The sequence below is a fragment of the Lotus japonicus genome, chromosome 4 (genome assembly GCF_012489685.1).
Source record: "Lotus japonicus ecotype B-129 chromosome 4, LjGifu_v1.2".
In the NCBI taxonomy this organism is placed as follows: domain Eukaryota; kingdom Viridiplantae; phylum Streptophyta; class Magnoliopsida; order Fabales; family Fabaceae; genus Lotus; species Lotus japonicus.
Window position 1 is genome coordinate 20,759,179 of NC_080044.1, and position 25,153 is coordinate 20,784,331.

Sequence of the window (25,153 nt, forward strand, 5' to 3'; positions counted from 1 at the left end):
CAATGGTCAACCTGAAGAGGCCACTACAGAGGTGCCACCACCAGCATTTGTGCCCCCGTGTATAAGTATAGATGTCTCGCATTTATTTGCAACTGATCAGGTATTCTTTGAACATATTTTTGCATTGTTTTGAGAGTGTAATATATCAATTCTTATTATGTATTGATCACCCTTGTAATCAATTCTTATTATTATAACAGATTTTCCCTACCCGTGATGATCTTATCAATTGGGTTCATGGAATTGCGATTGAAAATGGATATGTTACGTTGATCACAAAGTCAGATTATGGTGGGAATGGAAGCAGAAAAGCTTATGTCATGTTGGGGTGCGAGAAGCATGGTAAATATGTTCCTTATAGAGACCCTGACCTTGTTGAAGGGACGAGATCACAAAAGACAGGTTGTCCTTTTAGACTAAAAGGACGACCTAGGAAAAATGGCATAGATAGAGATTGGCGGCTAAAGGTGATGGAAGGTATACACAACCATGAACCAGCTAGGTCACTACTTGGGCACAATTTTGTTGGTCGTCTAAAACCCGGAGAGAAGGAGCAAGTGGGAAAAATGACAAGGAGTTGGGTTCCACCGAGAAAGATGTTGTTGACTTTGAAGGAAAACAATCCTTCAAACTTGACTACCATATCTCAGATTTATGGTGTTTGCAAGAGGTTAAGAAAATCCCTCCGCGGGGGATTGACAGAAATGCAACACTTGTTGAAGAAGTTGGACGGTGACAAGTATGTCCACTTTGAAAGACATGAGCCTGGATCGGAAGTCATTAGGGATGTATTTTGGGCTCATCCAAATGCTATCAAACTGTTCAACACACTTGCCTGGATCGGAAGTCATTAGGGATGTATTAGTCCGCCGTTGCAAACGTCAAGGCAGCACTTCTAGCAGCTCTCGTGTGCAGGTTGCTGTGTTTGCACCGAGTAAATCTGTTCGTTATCTGAATATAACGTTGCCCAACATAGTCAAAGTATTTCCACAGGATAGCGGACCCCACGACTTCATCGATATCACTGAGGATTAATTTTGTTTTCGTGTTGCTTCTGAATAATTTCGTGTACCCTTTAAACTGTTTGCCATGAATTATTTATGTTACTTATCCTGCCTTTGATTATTTACGGTGTAGTTATACGGGTTTTTTTCAATACAAGAGTCGGCATATAATGAGTGAAAATAGAAAGCATGATTAATATAAAGAGAGTCCTAATACAAAGAGTCACATGTCATAATATAAAAATACAAAAAAAATATACAAATATACAGTCAATCACTCGCCCCGACCCCTACCGGCCCCTCTACGACCTCTAGGTCCACGGGCTCTGCCTCCACGGCCTCTGCCTCCACGCGCACCCTCTGCAAGACCCCAAAGCGAATAGTCTGGGACCTATTCGTATCAAACTCAGCCTCATAAATACCAACAGATCCTCCCATCAACTGAGCACAGAGCGCTGCACACTCGTCCCTCTCCCCCCTCCCAGGCGTATAGAACCTCGACCCCATGGGGAGATGGAGAAGAGCCGACACGTCGTCCAAGGTGATAGTCATCTCCCCGAACGGCATGTGGAAGCTACTAGTCTCCTCATGCCATCGCTCCACAAGGGCCAAAATAAGGCCTGCATCTGTCACCGGGTAGCTGCAATATGGTAGCTGATGAAGACCCGTCTGCTCAATCAACTCTCGAACCCGCCTGTGACTGTCTGAATCACCATCACAAGCAAGGTTCCAAACCTTCCCCCAGCTGTGGCCACCTTCAACTGTCGACGGTCCACATACCGCTCGTCTGTGCGTAGGAGTGCATGCCACGCCCAGGGAGCCTTGTGATCAGCATAATGGGTGAGGAGCGATAGCTCAACAGGCCCCCCCGGAAACGGCGGCAACCTCTGGATCAGGTCCTCCTCGCCACCCTGTGCCCCATGCTCCCCCTGCTCTGGCGGCAGGACATCAGCATCAACAGTAGGCGGAGGAATACTATCCTCGTCAGATCCTCCCATGCCGGATGAGGCCTCGCCTGATGACTCCTCGCCGGAAGACTCCTCGCCTGAGGACTCCTCGCCTGATGACTCAACCATGGGAGAGGGCGGAGAAACAACTGTAGGTATCTCAACCGTGGGAGACGGCGGATAATCAACCAGAGGAACCTCAATCATGGGAGACGGCGGAGAAACAACTGGAGCTGAAGCCTCCACCGCCTGAGAGGTTGCAGCATGATCGCCGCGCCGGCTAGAAGCATGTAACCGCCGGTGTCTATCCTCAGTAGCCCCGACATCCTCACTAGAAGCATGAGACCTCTTTCTGTTCTTCATTCTCACTATATATTCAGAGCAAACATTCACTATATATACCATTTCAGCCATAGACAGAAACATGATGCAAGCAAATGGAAAATTCCTAGAATTTTATAAGTACATAGATGATAATCGGATCTTCTGTGGATTATGCATGCTTGGATCAACTTTTATTTTCCTAATAATCAATTATGGCATCTAGAAACTACTCACAAATGCTTTGGAAACCTTCTATAATTGATTCTGAACCCAGAATCAATTATAAGTGTTGGGTTTGGTTCTGAGATGAATACGGAAAACGTTTTTCCGTATTCAATACGGAAAACCATGTTCCATACTGAATACGGAAAACCATTTTCCATATTCAATACGGAAACCTGTGATCCGTATTTACCCAGAAACGCCATTAACGACAATGAGCTATCGGCCCTAAACCCAAACCACATTCAAGACATTTCAGCCAACAATACCTCTACACAAGCAACAATCGACTACCCTAGGGTTCAATGATTAACATAATTTCAAGTTAAATGGGGAAAATCCAAAAATCCTTACCTCTAGGTTTCAATTCTGAGAATGGGGTTGTGAAGAGCTTTGATGGAGATGATGGAACCTTTCAAGTACACGGTTCAAGCAAGGGGAACGACAGAGATCGAAGGTTGAAGAGGGGAGAAGAGCTTGGCAAAATACGGAATGAAGTTTGAAATGGGTTTGAATATACCCTTGCCGGTTTACATACTAATATAATACGGATATAAGACTTCCGTATTGAATACGGAAATTTTTCTTCCGTATTCTATTAAAGGGGGGCGTTCCAGTAATTTCCCCACTTTAAGTGGGGCGGGGAGCCCCATAGGGGGGGCCCCAAACCCAACTCCCCTGAATTTGGGGGATTAAGAGGCTGAAACATGGACTTGGGCCATCAAAATCCATGGGCCCTTGCCCAGTTTTCTTTTTCCAAACTTCCACCATGGCCTGCCACCACGCCAATTCTGCAACGCCTTGCACTTTGTGTGGCGGTATGGTGAAAAGCCGATATTTAATAACACTGGTCCTAGTTTTCAATTGATATAAGTTCAAACAAATTTTAGGTTTTCAAACTCTAGAATTTGGTCATGGATGGGGTGAATTCAGACTCGTAACGAGTTTACTTCATAAAAAATTTAAAAATCATAATAATGATGAATACTCGCTAATAATATTAAAAATTAAACAAATAAATCCAATAATAGCTATAAGAACAATTTAAAAACCATGCATAAAATTACAAAATATACAAGTCTTAAGTTCATTCATAATTCATAATAAAACCTTACCACAAGTTATGAACAACTTAACATGAGCAAATCGATGATAGTAAAAACAGTTTCAAAAGAAAAGATCATAGTAAAGACACTGGGTTAATTGAGATATTCTAAATATTAGTACTCCAAATCATTATATACATCTAATGGTAATATAGTAATACAAAACAACTAGTACTCTAGTAGTAATGATACATCATATCAAAATCAATGAATAAATCAGAAAAAGTGAAGAGCAAATAAAGGGACAATACTCACATATCGCTGGAGAGAGGGGATTGTTCACCGGCGAAAGTGAACGAAGCTGTCGTGGAACTAGCTGAACGGCGTTGCGAGAGAGAGAGAGAGAGAGAGAGAGAGAGAGAGAGAGAGACTGTTGTGGGAAAGTGTGAATGATGTTGCTGAGAGATAGCCCGTCGCAAGAAACATAGGGAGGAAGGAGATTCGTTCGAACGCAGGGAGACTAGCCGTCAAAACGACGATGAAGGTGCACAAGGAGCAGAGAGGCAAGAGTTCGAGTCGTAGTAAGGATGGAAACCTTCGTTAGAGTCGCGTCGTGACTCACCGGAACGTCGTGCGACAGTGGTCGAGGATGATGCCATTGTTCTTCGAGAGGCAAGATTAGATGGGTGTGGCAATTTGTATTCCTGTTTCAAAATGGGTGTAGAACTTCATTGCATACATACTCTTATCAATGCTACCATGTGTAAAATGGGTGTAGAATGAGTGTATTTTTCAGACATTTTGTTTAAAATTTATATTTATTGCTTATGTATGCATACAACTAATGAAATTTAATGTTATAATGTTAATTTTATTTTTATTTTGGCATTTATGCATACAAACATTCTGATATGCTAATCGAGAAGATTTGACCGTTACTGGACTGGGCGGGATATAAGTATCCCTTATTCCCGCCCAAATCAAGCATTTAGATGAACGAAAGCAGCCATGGCGTGGATTTGGAACAACGTCGAAGCCCGCCCGTCTCCTGGATGGGTCCACGCGCCAGCTGGAAGATTCCTTTAGTTTTGTCTTATATGTATAGAGGCTTGGGTCCCGGTTGTCAGGCCCAAGTACAGTGACAGTCCATGTTATGATCATTCCCTCTATAAAAGGAGAGGTCAACCCCTTGTAAAAAGTACCTTTCAAACATTTAATGAGAATATTCCTTTTGTGATATTTTTAGCACTCTGCTAGGGTTTACTTTCTGTCAGTTTCCGACGTCAGAACTCCCTAGTACGGAACATTGGCGCCGTCTGTGGGTCTTACTTCGATCTACTACTTGACATAGAGGGTGCGTTTTAAGATCCATGGAAACTCGTTCATGTGGTGTGGGCCGCCGCGATCATCGCCGGAGGGGTGGTCGTCACGGCGGCCGCGGCGGTGGACGGTACAACAACCGCGAAGTACCTCAAGAGCCGGAGCAGGAGGCTTCTTCGGCGGGGGTTCACTCGGTGGCGCAGTCACCGGTCTCGTTGGTGAATGCAGCTCCAGGAAGACCTTCAGATCTGATAGCTAGATCAGATCCAGGAGTCAGGCGACGATCAGCGCCGCCTGAGTATGTAAATCTGGATGACCTCAAAACCAGCGTTCCGAGAAAAGCGCCAGAGGTGGTGACGGGAATCACTCCGGCGGCCTTGCAACAAATGTTGGACACTTTACAAAAAGTACAAAGCCAGAACGAGCAGTTGCAAGCCCAGGTGCAGTACTTAACTCAGCGACAAGACTATAAGCAAGAACAACGGCTCGAGGCCGAAGACGTTGTTGAATTCCAACCTTTTGTTCCCGCCATCACACGGGTGGGCATACCAAAGCATCTGCAAACGATGGCGTTGGACGCCTTTTCAGGCGACTCAGACCCCATGGAACACTTGCGTTATTTTAACACGAAAATGGTTATTGGAGGAGCAACAGATGAGGTGAAGTGTAGGTTGTTACCATCAACATTCAAGGGGATGGCGATGCAATGGTTCATCCGTCAACCGCCCTTCTCCATTGACAATTTTACTGATTTGTCCACAAAGTTCTTAACTCAATTCTCCGCCAATAAAACTACCAAGGCAACCATGTTTGATCTTATCAGCATACATCAACAGCCAGGGGAGAAGCTCAAGAACTACATGGCGCGATTTAGTAAAATGGCGGTTCAACTGGAGGAGGGCAATCCGGATGTTTGCCTTGCGTCTTTCAAAAATGGTCTTCGGGCGGGTGACTTGAATCGGGACTTGACGAGGCGACCAGCAAAAGACATGATGGACCTTCGTGCTCGTGTTCAGGAATTCATATTAATTGAGCAGGATGATCAGAAAAAACAAGAAAGAGAGGAAGGACGCAAGCAAGCCCATTCCGGCGGGGTTTCGCAGGATAAACCTAAGGCAGGGAAGGAAACCAGGGTAGCACAAACCCCCCGTGTACCAATACCGGGACCATATCAAAACTCCAAACCAGGATTTCAAAATACATGGCACCGTAATTCTCAAGGTCCCGCTGCAGCCACAACTGGTCAGCATGGTACTACGCCAGCTCCAGTTCCACTTACAAAGTTAAATGCGCCCTTAAGCACCATTTTAAGGGCCGTTGGGCAAACGAATGTTGTGCAGTACCCGCCACCCCCGCGGCGACCGCCAGCTAATGTAGATACCAATAGGTGGTGCGAGTACCACAAAGCGTTGGGGCATACGACGGATAATTGTTGGAATTTGAGGCGGGAAATTGATCGATTGATTAAGGCTGGTCATCTGGCAAACTTCGTTAAAGACACAACAACGCCAGAAGTCGCTAGGATCACCCAAGGAGACAAAGGCAAAGGCAAGGAGATAGTGGAAGAGTTGGGCGATCCTGTTGGGGAATGTTCATCTATTGCAGGAGGATTTGGCGGGGGTGCAATTTCAAGTAAGGCTAGAAAGCGCTATGTGGCGGCAGTACACTCAGTACATGAGGCAAGCGAAAGCGAGTGTTGGGTGAATCACTCCCCTATCATATTCACTCCTCAGGATTTTGCGCACGTGATTCCCCATGACAACGACCCAATTGTGGTAACAATCAGGGTTAACAATTATGTCACGAAGAAAGTATTTTTAGACCAGGGGTCTTCGGCGGATATCATTTATGGAGATGCCTTTGATCGCATGGGGCTAAAAGAGTCAGACTTGAGGCCGTATAAAGGAACCTTGGTAAGGTTTACAGGGGACCGTGTCACTGTTCGAGGATATGTGGAAATACCAACTGCTTTTGGTGAAGGAGAGTTTGTAAAGAAATTTCAAGTGAAGTACTTAGTCCTGGCGTGCAGAGCCAACTACAATGTACTCTTGGGACGAGACACCCTCAACAAGCTATGTGCGGTCGTTTCAACAGCTCATTTGACTGTTAAATATCCAGCCTGCAATGGAAAGGTTGGGGTATTACATGTGGACCAAAATGCAGCAAGAGAATGTTATCTAAGAAGTGTGGCGCTTTATGGGCGTAAGGCCGCCAAAGAAAGTCACAGAATCACAGAAATCTTTCCGCAAGAGGGATTCAGTTTGGATCCAAGAGACGATGCTGATGATTTCCGCCCACAACCTCTGGAAGAAACCAAGCAAGTGCAAATTAAGGATAAAGTTTTAAAGATTGGCAGCAGTTTGACAAAGGAACAAAAGGAAAGGTTGATCACGCTGCTGAGTGATAATTTGGATCTCTTTGCATGGACCATCAATGATGTACTAGGGATTGACCCCAATGTGATCACTCACAAATTGGCTATTCGACCAGGGGCGACCCCAGTCATCCAGCCAAGGCGGAGAATGAATGATGAAAAGAATAAGGCAGTACAATTAGAGACTGAGAAACTAATCAAGGCTCGCTTCATCCGTGAGGTGCAGTACCCGACATGGCTCGCCAATGTTGTGATGGTCAAAAAATCCAATGGGAAGTGGCGAATGTGCACGGACTACACAAGCTTGAACAAAGTGTGTCCTAAAGATTCATATCCACTTCCCAATGTCGATAAGCTTGTGGATGGAGCATCGGGGAATGAACTTTTAAGTCTCATGGATGCTTATTCGGGCTACAATCAAATCATGATGCATCCATCGGATGAAGAAAGTACAGCATTTATGACCAATCAGGCGAATTACTGTTACAAGACAATGCCTTTTGGATTGAAGAATGCAGGAGCTACGTACCAACGGCTCATGGATAAAATCTTTTCAAAACAAGTGGGCAGGAATATGGAGGTATATGTGGACGACATGATCGTAAAGTCCGCCAGAGCTAGTGATCATGGCGGCGATCTTAAGGAAGCGTTTACTCAATTAAGAACATATCAAATGAAGTTGAATCCTGAGAAGTGTTCTTTTGGGATCCAGGGAGGAAAGTTCTTGGGATTCATGTTGACATCGAGAGGAATAGAAGTGAATCCTGATAAGGGAAAGGCGATCTTAGAGATGAAAAGCCCAACAACTGTCAAAGAAGTTCAGCGTTTGACAGGACGAATGGCCGCCTTGTCACGTTTCTTGCCAATGGCGGGTGACAAAGCGGCCCCATTCTTCACATGCTTTAAAAAGAATTCAAAGTTTCAGTGGACAGAGGAATGCGAACAAGCTTTTACCAAATTAAAGGAATCATTGGCCACATTGCCAGTACTTTCCAAACCAACACCAGGCTTTCCATTAGTGCTCTATCTAGCAGTTACTGACAAGGTGGTGAGTACAGTGTTGCTCCAGGAAGAGGGAAAAAAGCAGAAAGTTATATATTTCGTGAGCCATACTTTACAGGGGGCAGAGTTGCGGTACCAAAAAATTGAAAAGGCTGCATTGGCAATTTTGAAAACTGCGAGGCGCCTTAGGCCTTATTTCCAAAGTTTCCAAGTTAAAGTTAAAACTTATGTCCCCTTAAGACAAGTACTTCAGAAGCCCGATTTGTCAGGGCGATTGGTTAGCTGGTCAGTGGAATTGTCAGAATATGATATACAATATGAGCCAAGGGGCCAAGTCACAGTTCAAAGTTTGATCGACTTCGTGGCGGAATTAACACCCACGGAAGGCGAGAAGACTCGAGGAGAATGGGTCCTATCTGTGGATGGATCCTCTAATAAGACTGGAAGTGGGGCTGGGATAACAATTGAAAGTCCAGACAAAATGATCATTGAACAGTCTCTAAAGTTCGAGTTCAAGGCGAGCAACAATCAATCTGAGTATGAGGCTTTGATTGCCGGCTTAAGGCTAGCCATTGAGCTGGGGGTCCAAAAGTTATTTATCAAGGGAGATTCGCAGTTAGTGGTTAAACAGGTGAAAGGCGAGTACCAAGTAAAGGATCCGCAACTTTCCAAATACTTGGAAGTGGTACACAGATTGATGATGGAGGTCAAAGAAATTAAGATAGAACATGTCCCGAGGGGCCAAAATGAGAGGGCAGATGTGTTAGCAAAATTGGCGAGCACAGGGAGATTGGGCAATTACCAAACAGTCATTCAGGAAACCCTGCCTCGCCCGAGCATTGATTTGGTAGAAATAAAGTTGAAAGCAGTCAAGACAGTAATTGAAGGCGAGCCTTCTTGGATGGAGTCAATCAAAATCTTCCTAGAAAACCCTCCAAAGGATGACGATGTGAACACAAGAGCGAAACGAAGGGAAGCCAGTTTTTACACAGTGGTGGATGGTGAGTTGTATCGGCGGGGAATTATGTCCCCTATGCTCAAATGCGTTGACACCAAGAACGCCCATGGAATAATGGCGGAAGTCCATGAAGGTGTTTGTTCAAGCCATATAGGCGGGAAATCCTTGGCGGTGAAAATCGTGAGAGCTGGATTTTATTGGCCGACAATGAAGAAGGACTGTCTTGAGTACGTTAAGAAATGTGAAAAATGCCAAGTCTTCTCTGACTTGCACAAGGCTCCGCCAGAAGAGTTAACAACCATGATGGCGCCTTGGCCATTTGCTATGTGGGGGGTTGACATTTTGGGACCATTCCCAGTAGCGAAGGCACAAATGAAGTATATCATCGTGGCGGTTGATTACTTCACTAAATGGATAGAGGCCGAGGCGGTGGCAACTATCACGGCTGCCAAGGTCAGGAGCTTCTTGTGGCGAAGGATTGTTTGTAGATTTGGGGTCCCCAGGGCGTTAGTAATGGATAATGGAACACAATTCACAAGTAATGTTACCCGGGAATTTTGTACATAAATGGGAATCGAGATGCGATTTGCCTCTGTAGAACATCCACAAACCAATGGGAAGGCTGAATCGACTAACAAGGTTATCCTGAAAGGTTTAAAGAAGAAACTGGATGAAGCAAAAGGGCTTTGGGCGGAGGAACTACCAGGCGTTCTTTGGGCATACAACACCACTGAACAGTCAAGCACAAAGGAAACCCCGTATCGTTTAACTTATGGGACTGACGCCATGCTCCCAGTTGAAATTGAAAACCAAAATTGGCGAGTGGTTCGGTTTAATGAGAATGACAACGGGGAAAATTTAATAGCAAATCTAATCATGCTGCCCGAGGAACAACGTGAGGCTCACATAAGGAATGAGGCGGGAAAAGTGAAGGTTGCAAGAAAATTCTCAACGAAAGTAGTGCCTAGAAAAATGAGGGTAGGAGACTTAGTGCTCCGAAAAAATACAATACCCGATAAACACAACAAACTTTCACCCAACTGGGGCGGGCCTTACAGGATTATAGGCGATGTTGGAGGAGGAGCTTATAAGTTGGAACAACTAAACGGTCAAAAGGTTCCACGAACATGGAACGCCTCTCATCTAAAGCAGTATTTTAGTTAATAGAAACAACCAAAGGTGAATGAAGTCGCACTCTTTTTTCCTTTCTTTGGAGAGGTTTTTAATGAGGCGGCATGTAAAAAGAATGGGACAATTGTTCTCATGTGAAAGAAAATTAATGAAAAGGTTATTTCAACAAAATCGCCTGTATTTTTTTTAATTCAATATAATTTATATTACGAGTTCATGCAATGCAAATCGTATCAAAGTATGCAATACTGCGAATAAACCTTTCGGAATAAGAAAGTGTCGCCATCAAATGTTAAAAGCCTTGGCAATTCTAGTGGCCACTAGAAACCAAGCCTCGTCGAAAAATCGGCTAAGGTATGCAAACCAAAGTAACAACAAAAGTTAGTAACAACTCAAGGTAACAACGAATGAACTTAAAATGGTATTCATTAAAAGTAAGGCAAAGGGGGCGACGCCCGTACATGATTTGGAATGATGATAAAAGACAGGGAAAGTAAAATTTTAACTTCATGAAATAAAAGAAGAAATTCAAGCCAGGTTCTCATTGTTGGCGTTGTTGCCTTGGCTTGTCCCAGCTTGAGGGTCTTCCTTCTCGTGATCCTCGTTCTTGTGCTGCTCATTCCCATCCTCGCCATCTTCTTCAGGCTCACTTTCATCATCGAAATGGGGAAGGAGGTCGAGGCTAATGTCATCATCACCAACTACTTGACCATCCTTGATCTCCTTCAGCCACCCAATACGGGAAAGATCAAAGCCCGGCTCAACCACACTAATCTGCTCTTTGGCCGCCAGAAAGCCTTGAGCAAACTGGAGAGAAGCACGCCCCAAGATGGAAGCACTTAGGCGTTCGTACTTCTTTTCCAGTTTTTGGCACTTGGCCTGAACAGCAGTGTGTTTGTCGTTGATAGTTTCTTTCAGAGATTTGGTCTTTTGAAGAAGCAAGTCAGAAGCCGCCAAGTCATCAGTTAACTTAGCACACCTCTCCTCAGCAGCCTTCAGGTTTTTGTTGGCGGTCTCAGCATCGGCTTTTGCTTGCTCATAGGCAGTCTTATAGTCAGCCGCCTTCTTTTCATAACGGTTCTTGGTTGCTATCAACTCCTTCACGCACTGAGCCATTCCCGCCACAGTACTGGCGGCAGAGAGTGCATGATGGATCGCCACAGAAGCAATGTTGGGAGGGCCTTGACCGGAAACATCCTTGTGAATCCGGTTGTCAAAGGTACGATTCATAAAATCCAATCCGTTGAAGCGAGGATCAGATAGGTTCAGCAAAGGGGGAAGAGCCTCGCCACTAATAGCTGAGCTAGGGCCAGCTTGGACGAATGGAGTTGAAGGGCGGTTGATCAGTGCGCCTGAATCCGGTTGATGTGGCGGGACGTTGTCATGCCCCTTCTTTTTCTCAGTCGGACGACCTTTTGGATCAAGAGTTGATTGGTGAAGAGGTTTAACACCAGCAGCGCTCGAAGTTTTTTGGCGCTTTGGGTCCCTGACGTTATCAGAGCCCGAAGTACCTTCATTCTTTTTCTTTTGCTCAGTCTCGGCGGCCCTTTTCTTCGCCGCCGCAGCAGACTGGGCGAGGTATTCCTTCATCTTGAGGGGGTTGGCATCAACCTTGCTTTTTCCCATCGTGGCTGCATGGAAAACATCAATTAGGCGAGGTACATAAACAAAAAGAAAAACAAGTTGTGCAAAAATTATAAACTTACTAAAAAATTGATTTAAAGTGCCGGATTTCGACGCTTCAATCAAGTCATGACCAGAGATCACTGGTAATGTGCGGAGGTAATCGGCGATGGCTTGCTCGGATTCATCCAAGGCGTCGTATGAAACGGATATTTTTCGGCGAGGGTTTTTTGTCCAGTAAAAGGGGAAGAAAGGGTGGTTATTGGAATCTCGAAACAAGTTATTCATTTCAGGCGACTCCATGACTTTGAAATATTTTTTCTGCCACACTTTGTAATGGCTTTTAAGGGCGGTGAATCGGCTCATGTTCTTGCGAGCCAAAAGGGGAACCCACTTGACAGATGTAGGTTTTGTGGTGACTGTCTTATAGAAAAGGAAAAACAAGGGATAGGTGGGAGTGCAACTCAAATGTTCACAGAGAATTTCAAAGCAGCGTATGAAACCCCAGGCGTTGGGCTGGAGTTGACAAGGCGCCACGTTCAAAAAGGTAAGAACGTGGCATATGAAGGGCGAGAAAGGGAGTTTGATATTCAAATCCAAGAAAAAATAACCATAAACAAAAAAGAAATCGGGCGATTCATCGGTGGGTTCCTTGCGAAAAAGAACGCAATCGTCCTCGCCACATGGAAGAACATTTAACAGGTGATCTTCGTTATTTGAGGTGGCGGGATTTATCTTTGTAAACCCTTGAGAAGATATTCGAAGCGAACTGATGCTCCCAAGGCTACCCCAGATGGAGCGCCAAAGACACTTATCTTCAACTAAATGCGCATTGGAACGCCATTCGGGCGAAGACAAATCTCCATTAGAGGAGAGAATAGAATCAACGGAGCCGGCGGGACCGGAATCCTCGTGAGTGGAGGGCGAGGATTGTATTTCGATAACGGTGGGGGCAGAAACTTCCCCCTCCGTAGAAGGGGAAGTGAGCTCTAAGGAGGAAATGCTAAAATTTTGTGTCGACATGCTGGGTAATTTCATAAAATAAAAAAGAAGATGAACAGGTCCAAACACAAAGAAAGAAGAAGACACAGTGTCAAGAAAAGAGAAAGGGGAAGGACTCACCGGAGGAAGAAGCGGAGGATTGAGTAAAGAGAACGTCGGCGATGGGGGAGCACCGCGCAATGACGACGGCCGGAGTGAGCAAGGTTCACCGGAGAACAAAGAAGAGAGGGAAAGCTGCGATGAAAAAGTTTTCAGAGCAAAGGTTTTCAGAAAAGTGAAAAGTGAAAGGTAAAAAGGGTATTTATAGAAGAAAAAGGAAGAGAGAGAATGAGTGGGAAAGACTGCGAAGGATCGTGGGATCGTGGGTTTGAAATTTGAAAAGGTATGAAACGAAAAGACGTAACTCCTCGAGAGGCACAACTGCATTTATGGCAAATGATAGCAAAATCCCGGAAAAGAAGGATACATGCGTCAGTTGAAAAGACGTGTTTGACAGGTGTGATAACGGCGAGATATCGACAAAGATAAAAAATGGCGACATATAAAGGAGCATGAAAATGGCGGGAATTCATAAGCAAGAATGTGACGACAGACCCATGACTACAAAGAATGACGATATACTGTAAAGACGTCTCGACTCAAGGAACCTAAGTCTCATGTCTTGGGGGGCATGTGGACTGGGCGGGACACCTACACAAATGAAAGAACGGCGACACAATTATCAGAAGAACGAAGTAAATGATAAAGGTAGGCGACGAAGCAACGTATAAAGACATTTCGACTCAACTTACTTAAGCCTCATGTCTTGGGGGCATGTGGACTGGGCGGGATATAAGTATCCCTTATTCCCGCCCAAATCAAGCATTTAGATGAACGAAAGCAGCCATGGCGTGGATTTGGAACAACGTCGAAGCCCGCCCGTCTCCTGGATGGGTCCACGCGCCAGCTGGAAGATTCCTTTAGTTTTGTCTTATATGTATAGAGGCTTGGGCCCCGGTTGTCAGGCCCAAGTACAGTGACAGTCCATGTTATGATCATTCCCTCTATAAAAGGAGAGGTCAACCCCTTGTAAAAAGTACCTTTCAAACATTTAATGAGAATATTCCTTTTGTGATATTTTTAGCACTCTGCTAGGGTTTACTTTCTGTCAGTTTCCGACGTCAGAACTCCCTAGTACAGAACAGTTACCATCAACATCCCACACCAAGGATCTTTAGAACCCTATCATGACAAGGCCCACCAAACCACATAAAGACCCAAGAGCAATGGGAACGAACAATAAGGCTGGCTCATAACCCACTCAGATCCCAATCGTTGTCGCAAAGATAACCCAGTGGGGATCTCTCACTCCCTGACCATGTACGCAAGCGAGTCTAGCATTGCTCTGAAGTCGTTTATGTCACATCACACATGCCCCATCAAGGGTCAATCCCCATGCCCAAGGAGCAGACGTGGAGCTTGAGAGCATCATCACATCACATAAACACCCCAAGGACCATCCAACCCAAGCACATAGACATACACACTATTCACTCCTTTCTAACTCGTCCATCCCTGCCAACTCCTGCTCTATGACTTTGGCGTTGGAGTCCCTTCGCTGGTCCCCCTCCTGAGCGTTGCTCACAACAGAATCTTACCCAACCATCACAAGAGACATTCACCTTCCAACAACACTCAATGAACACTCCGTAAGTGATTTAACTTGACTCGTATCTTACCCAACCATCACAAGAGACATTCACCTTCCAACAACACTCAACCATCACAAGAGACATTCACCTTCCAACAACACTCAATGAACACTCCGTAAGTGATTTAACTTGACTCGTCTAATCACATACGCACAATAATCAAAATCTCAACAATTAACATTTTCCAGACCTTCTGAAAAGCACACTCATCTCATACTAGTGGAGTAAAATTCATTACACCAGTGAAAAATCAAACACCAAAATCATCACATGCAACATAGGTTAGAGTAAGATATCACATAAAATGCCGAAGCTTTAGTGTTGATGTATACCTATCAAAGAACATAATCTTGAAGTGTTAAACTTGCTATATCGGGCCATGGTGCTAGTAACAAAGAATCCAAAATTATAATGTCTGGACTCTCTCCCAAACACAGGAGAGAGATGGGGGGGGGGGAGATTACATGATTAGGGGAAAAAATGATGATGAACAACATTTATTCAATAGCAACTGATTCCACCCTGTTCATAAAGGCTGCAGTCTTGAAATGAGGCTTAGAAGGGAAAACAAAAACAGAATTAGAAGAAATAGAAGGCTGATACGCTGCTGAGTATCTCACTGAAGTCATGGAAAATTTGGGTAACTGTTGCATGCCGGAGGCAAGTGGAACAAGTTTGTAGCTGAGAATCTGCTCAGATTTGGGAAGAACATACACAGTGTCATTATGATACCCACATAATACAAAACTTTGTGAGTCTCCCAGTGAGTATTTGACTTCTTGCAGTAACGGTGTCTGGTTCAAGATTCTAATATAGTATGTGAAGGGATCTCCCAGGATGGCATAAGGAGGGCATTCTAAACTCACAATTAATGGCGGTAACTCCACATTCATATCTGGCAGCTTTTGTGTAGTGACAACCCAAGACAATGTTGGGGTAGAAGCAGACTGCTCTTCAACCCCGAAGTCCCTCCTCCATCTCAAACACACAGTTGGTTTGAGCTTTGAAATGTTCATATTGGAACTGACTGAGAATACCTTCTTGAACTCTTCTCCAGGAACAAGTAGTGCAGAGTTTGAAAGCTCCTCATTTCCATGTTGAATAGAGCATGTCCTTTCAACATCATCCTCTACTTCTATGGAAATTGCCTTTAACCTTAATGGCAACTCAGTGCAGTTCTTTGCACTAACGATGAGCACAGTATTTTGGTTCAAGGGGAGTGACTCTGACTGATCAGACTCGGAGGCTTGCTTGTTCTCAGAAAGTAACAATGGATCTCGTCTGAATGGCATCAAATAACGATGGTTAAGAACAATTGCAGTGTGCCCTTCAATTTGCAAGTTTCTGTGGACATGGACCATCTGTGAATTTGATTCACCACGATATGGAGTATAACCCAAAGATACATAGAGCATAATAGGTTTTGGTCGGTGCCACTTGATTTCTAATTTGCACAACCAAGAGTCTCCATTTTTAAGAAAGGGAACTGAAATTAATCCAAACGATTGTTGTATTTTCTTTATATTGTCAGGATCTAACTGAGAATCATCTTGCCCTTCTGGTCCAGATATACCCAGCAGCTGGACATGATGACTATCCGTAGAGTATGGCTCGGAGTCCCTCGGACTAAACAAGCCTCCTCCCTTCACATCCACAAGATTAATCTTCAACTCACCAGAGCAGACATCATGGCCTTTGGAGACCAACGTTACAGGTACCAAGAAAATCTCACCCACCAATGCAGGACCAGAGGCATCAAGAAACAGATCAACCTGCGGGTCTGGTTCTTCAACTTGGGTATACTTCTGACCAGAGAACACAAGAATTGGATCTTTCATTGGAACAGTTTGTATGCAGTCCTCCAATGTCCTGAGAGGTAAACTATCCAATGATGCAGGGCTTTCAGCTCTGCAGCAGATTGTGAAGTGTGATCCAATTTTTGCAATAACAGATAGGCATTCGAGTTTTCCACTTTGACCTAGAAAACCATACAGTAACTCAAATCAAAATCTACAAATAATGGACACAATTAAAGCAATGCTTCAAATAGTAAATGATATGCATGAGTCAAGGTGGACACTAAGTTAGGCATAGAGCCATTGACCATACTTCTGAAACAAGATAATAGCCATATTTTGATCGGATAGGAGTATGATAAATTCATACCAATTTTGGAAGAGAGATAACACCAATCATACAATTCAGAAACAATCATCCCATTGTTACTAGCAAAAGCAAAACTAAATAGAAGTTGGTTGTGCAATATCACAAGTTCTAGGGTGGGGAGGGTAAGATAATATAGAATGTTTGAAATGTAACATGCCTGGGTTATGTTGTTATAGGAACATTATAACGTGTAATGAATGAACTTGACTGCTAACTGGAAAAAGTAAATTTGTTGGGAGTAACTGACTTACCAGACTGGATGTCATAGGTTAACCTTAGCCATTTGTTTGGTTCAAGTGAAAGGGAAGGTGCTGTCTCCGTCCGGTGCTGCTGAATACCACTAACTTCTACTGATCGAGGTTTTTGGGCACTTGCAATGAAGAAATTACAGTGAGACTGGTTGAACTGGATTTCTAATCGTTCAATCTCTACTGTAAGGGGTAAGTGGGAAAGAAGTGACACTGTAATCAAAGTCGATGCCCCAGGCTTGATTGTCTGTTCATGGAAAGCAACAGATGCAAGCATCACCAGCCTTAGAGGACTGACAAGATCAACCTCAAGCTGAAGTGATTCATCTCCAGTGAACTTGAAATTACTAGAGTGTTCATTTGTTGCCAACTCAGGAGCTTTACTGACAAGCTGAAAAGCTTCGTTGTGTACATTTTCTCTTTGCTGTGGATTTGCAGGACCAGCTGGACCACTGTCTCTCTGGACACCAGTATCAAATAATATCGGGAGTGCAGCCATTTCAAGGGAATACTCAATAAAATCTTTAATAGTACCATTTTTCCGCGAGCACTCTCGCAAGTAACCCAGGACATCCCATAACAAAGTTACCCATCCCTCTTTTCTGTATAGGCTAGCAATATTATCAAAAATCTGCTTGGCATTACCAATATCACCTTCAGCAAAATATTCTTTGGCCATTTGGAACCCGCAAAAAGAGCTCATCCTCTGACTTTTAAAGCTACTGTACGATTCATATGCTTTTTTAAGAAGAGCAATGATTTCAAGTGAATCCCGGAACCTTTTTCCTTCAGAAACAGCATATCGGGTGTACACTTCATCAGTGAGACTGCAAATCCAAATGAAAAACAATAATTCTAAAAGATGATATAATGCATAACATAAACTTATTTACAAATTACAATCAATTAAGACTTACGGTAGCATATCTCCTTGCTCAAGTAACTGAGCAAACTGACCCACATATGCAGAAGGAACTACTGAATCAGCAATGCTATCAATTTCGTTGGAAGTTACTGACATAACGATTGTAAGTTCTAGAGCTGACCTCTTCTCACTCATGTACTGTGCAGCTAACTGTCTCACAAATGAATCAAGATTACCAGTTAAGTTTATAACACACAAACTGATTCACAAAACAACTTAGCACACACAGACAGGTAAAGATAACATATCAGATACCCATAGAAGCACCCAAGTATCTGCAAACACACCAATATGTGTATGCTTAAGTCACCAAAGCAAGACAAGATATTTAACACAGTTTCCCATAACATGATATAGCCAAATAGATGTTGCTCGTAAGATATGGAGCCCAATCCTAAGAAATAATCTAAGATATTCATGATCAATATTGTTGAGATACAACAGACAAGAGATATCGTCGAGTAGATCTTATATAACTTAAGGGGTCGAGTTAGGCCTAGCCCAAAATTTGACATAGTAACTAAGCTTCTATGATAATTCGTCTAGAGTTCGATCCTTACCACCCATTTTATTCTACTACAAAATTAAATTTCAGCATAAGGTATGTGCAATATCCATGCTTAAAGCCCAAATGGCTCTTGTGTGAGGGAGAACATTACAAATATAATAAATAACCATTCATGTGTCTTCAGTCAATAGCTTAAAGATAGTTGGTTAATGATATGGTATTGGAGCTTATTGATCTAATATTGGGCCACTTGCAAATGTTCATTTTTCCACACCATGCTCCAAATGTACAATTCTAGGCATGAGGGGGACGTTTGAGATCCCACAAAGACTAGAGATATGGTTAGGAAGTTTTTATAAGGGTTGAGTAATCCTCATTCCGTGAGATAACTTTGAGTTAGTTAGTAGCCCAAATTCTAACAAGGATTCAGATATTTTCCACATTATCTAACAAAAATGAACAAGGGGCAGGAAACAGAGTTAAAAAAAGTAATCACAACACATTTTATTAGTTTATTAATAAACTAAAATTTGCAGTTCTACATTAACAATGAAATTAGAAATATTAAAAAGGTTATTATAGTAGCATAGTCAGTTTTTATAATGCTTGATGATCTTGGAGGGTTAATAACAATCCTTCATTTCCCTTCCCCTGATTTTCGGAGAGTTTCATTGCAGCATTCTCTTCCTCCCATGTTATCCATAATGTTCTCTAAAGTTAAACCCATCAAGAGAACATAAGAAAGTTTATAAATAAATCAGAGGATTGATAGAGACCAAACTCGCTCTTGAGAAAAATAATAACAAGCAAGTTAAGTCATAACTATGGGATATACAAGAACCAAGGTTATCTGATAGGACCCAGGACAACAGAAAAGGAAAACAGGGCAAAGTAGTTATGCTCACACAAGTACACAACTACTAACAGTTGGTTATGAGTGGTTAGTTACAGAATTGGTTACGGGGTTAGCTTAATTAGGAGGTATGTATAAAACTCATTCTGAACAGTTAGCTTTTGGGAACTGAGTGTTTGCTCTGTTGTAGGAAAGAAATACCCTTGGAAGGAGAATTATCTCCTTTTTTCTGTTCAAATTTCAGACGTCAATAAAAGGTTTTCTTTCCTTTCTATCTCTCATACTACTCCTCAGTTCTTGTTTGTGGTTTGTAAAAGGTCATCTGATTTACCAAAAACCACCTGGAGTATCTTTAAATCAGAAATATTGAAAATTAGGGCCGCATTTCAAACCCTCAAGTTTTGAAAATTCATTTTAGTTAATCTTTAAATGTTCTAACACCATATTTGAGTAAACAAACCAAAGAAGTATGAGTATTAGGGCCTCTGGGTAGGAGCATTTCAAACCCTCAAGTTTTGCAGGGTTCTAGAATCTAGATTTGTAATTGCGGTTTATCCTTATTTCTTTCTAATAAGATAACAGGTTCCGACCAGAATGTTAATGAAAACTGATAGAAATAGACCACCTATTCACCAGGTGTATCATAGAAGAAATAAGAAAGGGAATGATATTGGGCCAAGGCCTATGTAATAGGAAACTTAGAGTTAATTGTTAGTGGGCCTGAATTAATGGGCCAATGTAACAGGCAGTCATTAGGCAGTTAAGTCAGTTAGTTACATAATTACATTCCTATAGGGGTAGTTTGTGAGATGGTTTTTGGAGGGAAAGGGAGACTGCTTACTTTTTATTTTCAAATTAAGAGAATTATATCATATATATAATAATTAAGAAAGTTAGTGTATTATATTTATACTAATTTATCATTTCATGGATTTTATTTTCAAAAAATATAAAATTAGATACTATTTATTTGAAAATAAAAAGTAAGCCATCCCCTCCATTTCCCTCCAAAAACCAGCTCCCAAACCACCCCATAAGAGGAATGTGGGGGGAATCAGGGAGATATTCTGAGATTAGTCATGTAGTGTAAGGAGAGTTTCTGACCTCTCCAAAGTCAGAAGTTATACATCATTTTCATTCTTTGCAAGAGAATTTCTCTCTTTTCTTTCCTGTTTTCTTGTCCAGTTCTATCAACTAATTTGTAGAAAATAGAAATAGACCACCTACTCATAAGGTGTAACATAGAAAAAATAAGAAAGGGAATGATATAGGGCCAAGGCCTATGTAAGAGGAATCCTAGATTTAGTTGTTAGGGGGCCTGAATTAATGGGGCCAATGTTACAGCCTGTGTGTTAGGCTGTTAAGTCATTTGGTTAGTTACATTCCTATAAGGAGAATGTGAGGGGAATAAGGGGGATCATTCTGAAATTTAGATTTTGACAGAGCATAACAATCCATACAGCTAACCTCAGCTGGGGGGATAAAGACTTTATTTTTGTTGTTGTTGTTGTTGTTGTTGTTGTTGTTGTTGTTCACAAGTACACAAGAAATCCAAAACATTAATTAAATGGATTTATTGATATTGCATAAAGCTAAACCAAACATAAATGTTTAAATCAATTGTGAAGGAAGGCAAACTTGGCAGACCTAAGAAATATGCTGACAGGAATTCCAGTCTGCTCAATAATCAACAAGAACTCTTACTCTATCAAAATATTGTTCAAACACTAGCTTTTATTGGATAATTTTATATATTCACAATATTGATTTGAACTTTTAGTAGATCCAAATAAACTAATTATAATGAAAACGTAACTATCTAAAAGATATCACCAAGGCATTTACTTTCCACTTCTACTTTCCTTTCGAATAAAGGTCATGCAGATTCCAATTTGAATAATGTCAAAGGGAACCAACTTTCTAGAAAATGTCAATATAATGGTTAGCTTAACATTATTATTCACATAATGCTATCATGCATGGATTTCACTTTTGGATCATTTATTACAATGCAAAAAAGTTTCAGACTAAAATTGGAATCTCAATACTTGAAAGCTATTTTGGTGAAAACTAATATAAATGGTGAAGTCATATGCCTTTCTCAATATGTGAGCAAGCTAGATAGTTAAAGAAAGGTGCTCACTTGGTAGTAATAAGCAGGATAATACTCCCACTCAGTCAGAGGTTTGGATGAAGAGGCTAGAATAACAGGCAAAAGGCTTTGAGTGGTTTTTGAACTTGTCTCCAACAACTCACCAAATACCAAGAACTGTCTACTCATCCACTCCAAGTGAAGAAATGTTGCTTCGGGAGCACCAACAAGCCTTTTATATGTATTCTTGTGTTGGCGGAACCACGTCACTGCTTCTGTAACCTTTCCACTATGCAGTAACAATGTTGATATCTTGAAATGCAATTGCTCTGAAATAGATTTTATCTCAACTAAGCGTTGCACTGGGGGTAACCTTGTTGTCACTCCAACTATCTGTAGTGTAATATGAACAGAAAATGCACGTGACAATTAAGCTTACAAAAGTTTGAACACAAGCAACTTTTTAAGTCACTGGAAATCATACGGTGAGACCGTATAAGAATTTTCCAGAGTCTAAAAGAATTAGGGAAAATTCAATAGAATTGCACATGCTAGCCATATGTACAAAACCTATTGCTACAAATGCTCTTAGAGGGATGTGAAAAAATGCTCCTCACAAGGCTCTGACTTCTAAGAGCAAAATATTAGGCATAATGATAAGTTTTTCCTAGACTAATTGACTTAACCAACAGACAGGGGGAACACATTACACCAATAATAGACTCTGCACTCTAGCCTCTAGGAAGGGATATATCATAAATTGTGAAATACATTTAGATAAATAGAACACAAATTTATAAAATATCTACCCGTACCTCTCGCAGTGTGTGATAGGCCTCCTCATAAAATTTCAACGCTTCAGCCCAGTCACATCGAAATTCTGCATATACAGCAACCTAGCAATTCATGGCATCCAGATAAATAAAGCAAAACTTATTCTGATAAAAATATAAATTATGCACACTTGAAAAGTTTACACGCGGCTTAAGAAAGTCAAAAAGCACCAGCCATCAGAAAGCACGACCAATCTAATTCTCGTATCAACTAATTTGTGCTTTTAAAAAAAACTATTACTTCTAAAAATGACTATAACTTAGAGGATGCATGCACCTTTCTGGAATTAACAACACTTAACAGAATTCAGAAACAGCATAGAACTATACAGAACCGCAGTTGATTGGCACAGACAAAAATAAACAAAAAAAGTAAGAAAGGATCCGTACTTTGAAGCAGTAGCGAACAATCAATTCAACCGAGCTGACATTCTTCTTCTCAATCCGCTGTTTAACCCTCCTTCCTTCTTCTCTGTAATACGCACCAGCTAACTCCGAAAACGTATTCGCAAGCCTGCATCCAAAAACAGAAAAGTTAACAATGTTGCTGTCTTATCTTACAGGCAAAAATAAATAAATGCATACAAGTTTCCAATATAACAGTACATGCCTGTTGAGAGAGAGTTGAAGCTCAGAATCGTCATTGGGATTCAACACAACCACATACTTAGCTTCTAATTCAGCTCGCTTTCGTAACGCAATCATTTTATCTTCACTGATCTCATCTGCAACCGAAAACCCTCAATCACATAACCATCACTCACACCCTTAGCTATTCAACTATCAATCGCAACAGCAAAAATTCAAAAATAAAAATCAAATAGTACATTCCTAAGGTTTTCTAGCTCACCCTGTGGATTGGTGTGGACGACAACAACAACTAGCTTGATGTTCCTGCCACGAATCACAGACCTGAAAGCACGAAACGGAGCATCGTTGAATGGAATTGAAGGAAGAGAGAGAGAGAGAGAGAGAGAGAGAGAGAGAGAGAGGGAGAGAGTGGTGGTTACTTGATGGAATCGAGATCGGAGCAGAGTTGGAGCCATTGAGCGGGGTCAGCGAGGAGGAGGTGAGAGGGGAAGAGAGCGGCGAGGACGGCGGGGATCTTGGTGCGGTGTTTGAGGAACCAATCGCGTTTCAAGATGCCGAAGGGTGAGGAGGGTGGTGGCATGGCGGCGGCGGCGTCGGGGTCGTTCTTCTTGTGGAAGAGGTGGATTTTGGAGAGATCGGGGAGGGCGAGGGTGTTGATGGGCGGTTGTTGTGAGAGGAGAAAGGTGGAAATGAGAGGGTGGAGGTCGGGGCAACCCACCATGGACACCAGTGTCACCGGCGGAGTGCGTAACTCTTCCGGATACTCTTCCATTTTCTTTAGATCGGATCCGACTCAGTGAACAAGCACAGAACAGCACTGCAGCAACGAGCCCTGGATTTGGCACCCCAGGGCTTAGAAATGCCACCCCACTTAAGTGTGGGAAAATACCATAATGTCCCTGCGTGTTTATTTTCGGAACAACAATATCCGTAGGCTTTCGGATTCCGGTATTCCTAAATGATTCGGAAGGAACAGTTCCGAATGCTGTTAGTATTAAAACAAAACACGGTCAATCCCATTTCATTCCGAAACCTTTCATTCCGAAACCCTTCTTAGTCTCTCATTTCCGAAGCTCTCGCGATTTTCCCCCTCCAAACCTTCATCATCTTCGTCAACTGGAACGGGCTCCTGGAACGGTGCTCCGGTAGAGGTAAGAGCCTTCATCTTCTTCATCATCTAGTTGTTGTATTCAATTCAATTCGTATGTTAGGGTTTGGAATTCGAATAGTTTGGTGCGGTTTGGGGATGAGGTTGTTATTTGGGGTTTTAGGGATTTGGGGATTGTGGGGTGCGGTTTGGTTTAGGGTTTAGGGATTTATGCTGCTGAGATTACCATTGTGGGGTGCGGTTTGCTTTAACTCTCAGGGATTGTGGGGTGTGGGGTGCGATTTGGTTTAACTGCTATGATGAGGAAGAAATTTTGTGGATTTTGGGGTGCCATGAGCAGTCTTGGGTTTGGTCTGCTTGTTTTGGACTGCTGTTACATACATGAAACTCCAACATAGCAGTGAATATAGATAGTTTATAACTGAAGTTACATGAAACTGCTGTTACATTCAATGTTATTTTTTAGTCAATGATTCATGCTTATTGATCTAATATAGATAGTTTATAACTGAAGTATGAAGATCATTCCAACATAGCAGTGAATACACTCATTGACTTTGTTTCTGTATACCTGTCAATTGAACCAAGTTATTCTCTTCTTCCAATAACTTGGTTAGCATTAATGCATTCATGATACGTGAGTAATATCTTTGTACCTTTTTTTTGCTGCTGCTCTGCCCCCTTATATTAGAAAATATGCATTTGAATTAGAAGCTTTCATGGAAGAAAAGATTTCCTGCTGCTCTGCCCCCTTATATTAGAAAATATGCATTTGAATTAGAAGCTTTCATGGAAGAAAAGATTTCCTGCTGCTCTGCCCCCTTATATTAGAAAATATGCATTTGAATTAGAAGCTTTCATGGAAGAAAAGATTTCCTACTGCTCTGCCAACTGCTATAATTATAAGCTTTGCATTATTAGATTTTCTTTTAAACTAAAACTCTTTCTTTTATAATGACAATATACAAATGTCAGGGACTTATGAGATAAGGTGAAGGCAACATTACACATGCAATTTCAACCTCATTTATATTTGATTGAAGTTTTTTTTTTTTGATTACATGAAAGTATGAAACAAACACACTAGTATAATCTTTGGAACTCCTTCTTCAGAGCTTTCTGCAGCAGCTGCTTTAGCAGTAGTCCCTGAGAACTTCATGACCCTATTCTCTGCCTGTCTAGCTC

The 25,153-nt window shown here is 42.2% G+C and overlaps 2 protein-coding genes across 2 annotated transcripts; both read right to left on the reverse strand.

The window, feature by feature from the left end:
• Window positions 1-1,379: 1,379 nt before the first annotated feature.
• LOC130713757 (uncharacterized) lies at window positions 1,380-2,927 on the reverse strand. The gene is made up of 2 exons (XM_057563552.1): window positions 2,852-2,927; window positions 1,380-2,319 (listed from the first exon to the last, which is right to left on the reverse strand). The coding sequence occupies exon 2, from the start codon at window positions 2,312-2,314 to the stop codon at window positions 1,682-1,684; it is 633 nt and encodes a 210-aa protein (XP_057419535.1). The 5' UTR covers window positions 2,315-2,319; window positions 2,852-2,927; the 3' UTR covers window positions 1,380-1,681.
• An 11,964-nt stretch (window positions 2,928-14,891) lies between these two features.
• Window positions 14,892-23,704, reverse strand: LOC130710242 (uncharacterized). Its single transcript, XM_057559443.1, has 9 exons — window positions 23,280-23,704; window positions 23,120-23,181; window positions 22,880-22,994; window positions 22,660-22,783; window positions 22,252-22,332; window positions 21,488-21,829; window positions 17,976-18,133; window positions 17,062-17,885; window positions 14,892-16,622 (listed from the first exon to the last, which is right to left on the reverse strand). The coding sequence occupies exons 1-9, from the start codon at window positions 23,630-23,632 to the stop codon at window positions 15,142-15,144; spliced, it is 3,540 nt and encodes a 1,179-aa protein (XP_057415426.1). The 5' UTR covers window positions 23,633-23,704; the 3' UTR covers window positions 14,892-15,141.
• Between the last annotated feature and the right edge of the window lie 1,449 nt (window positions 23,705-25,153).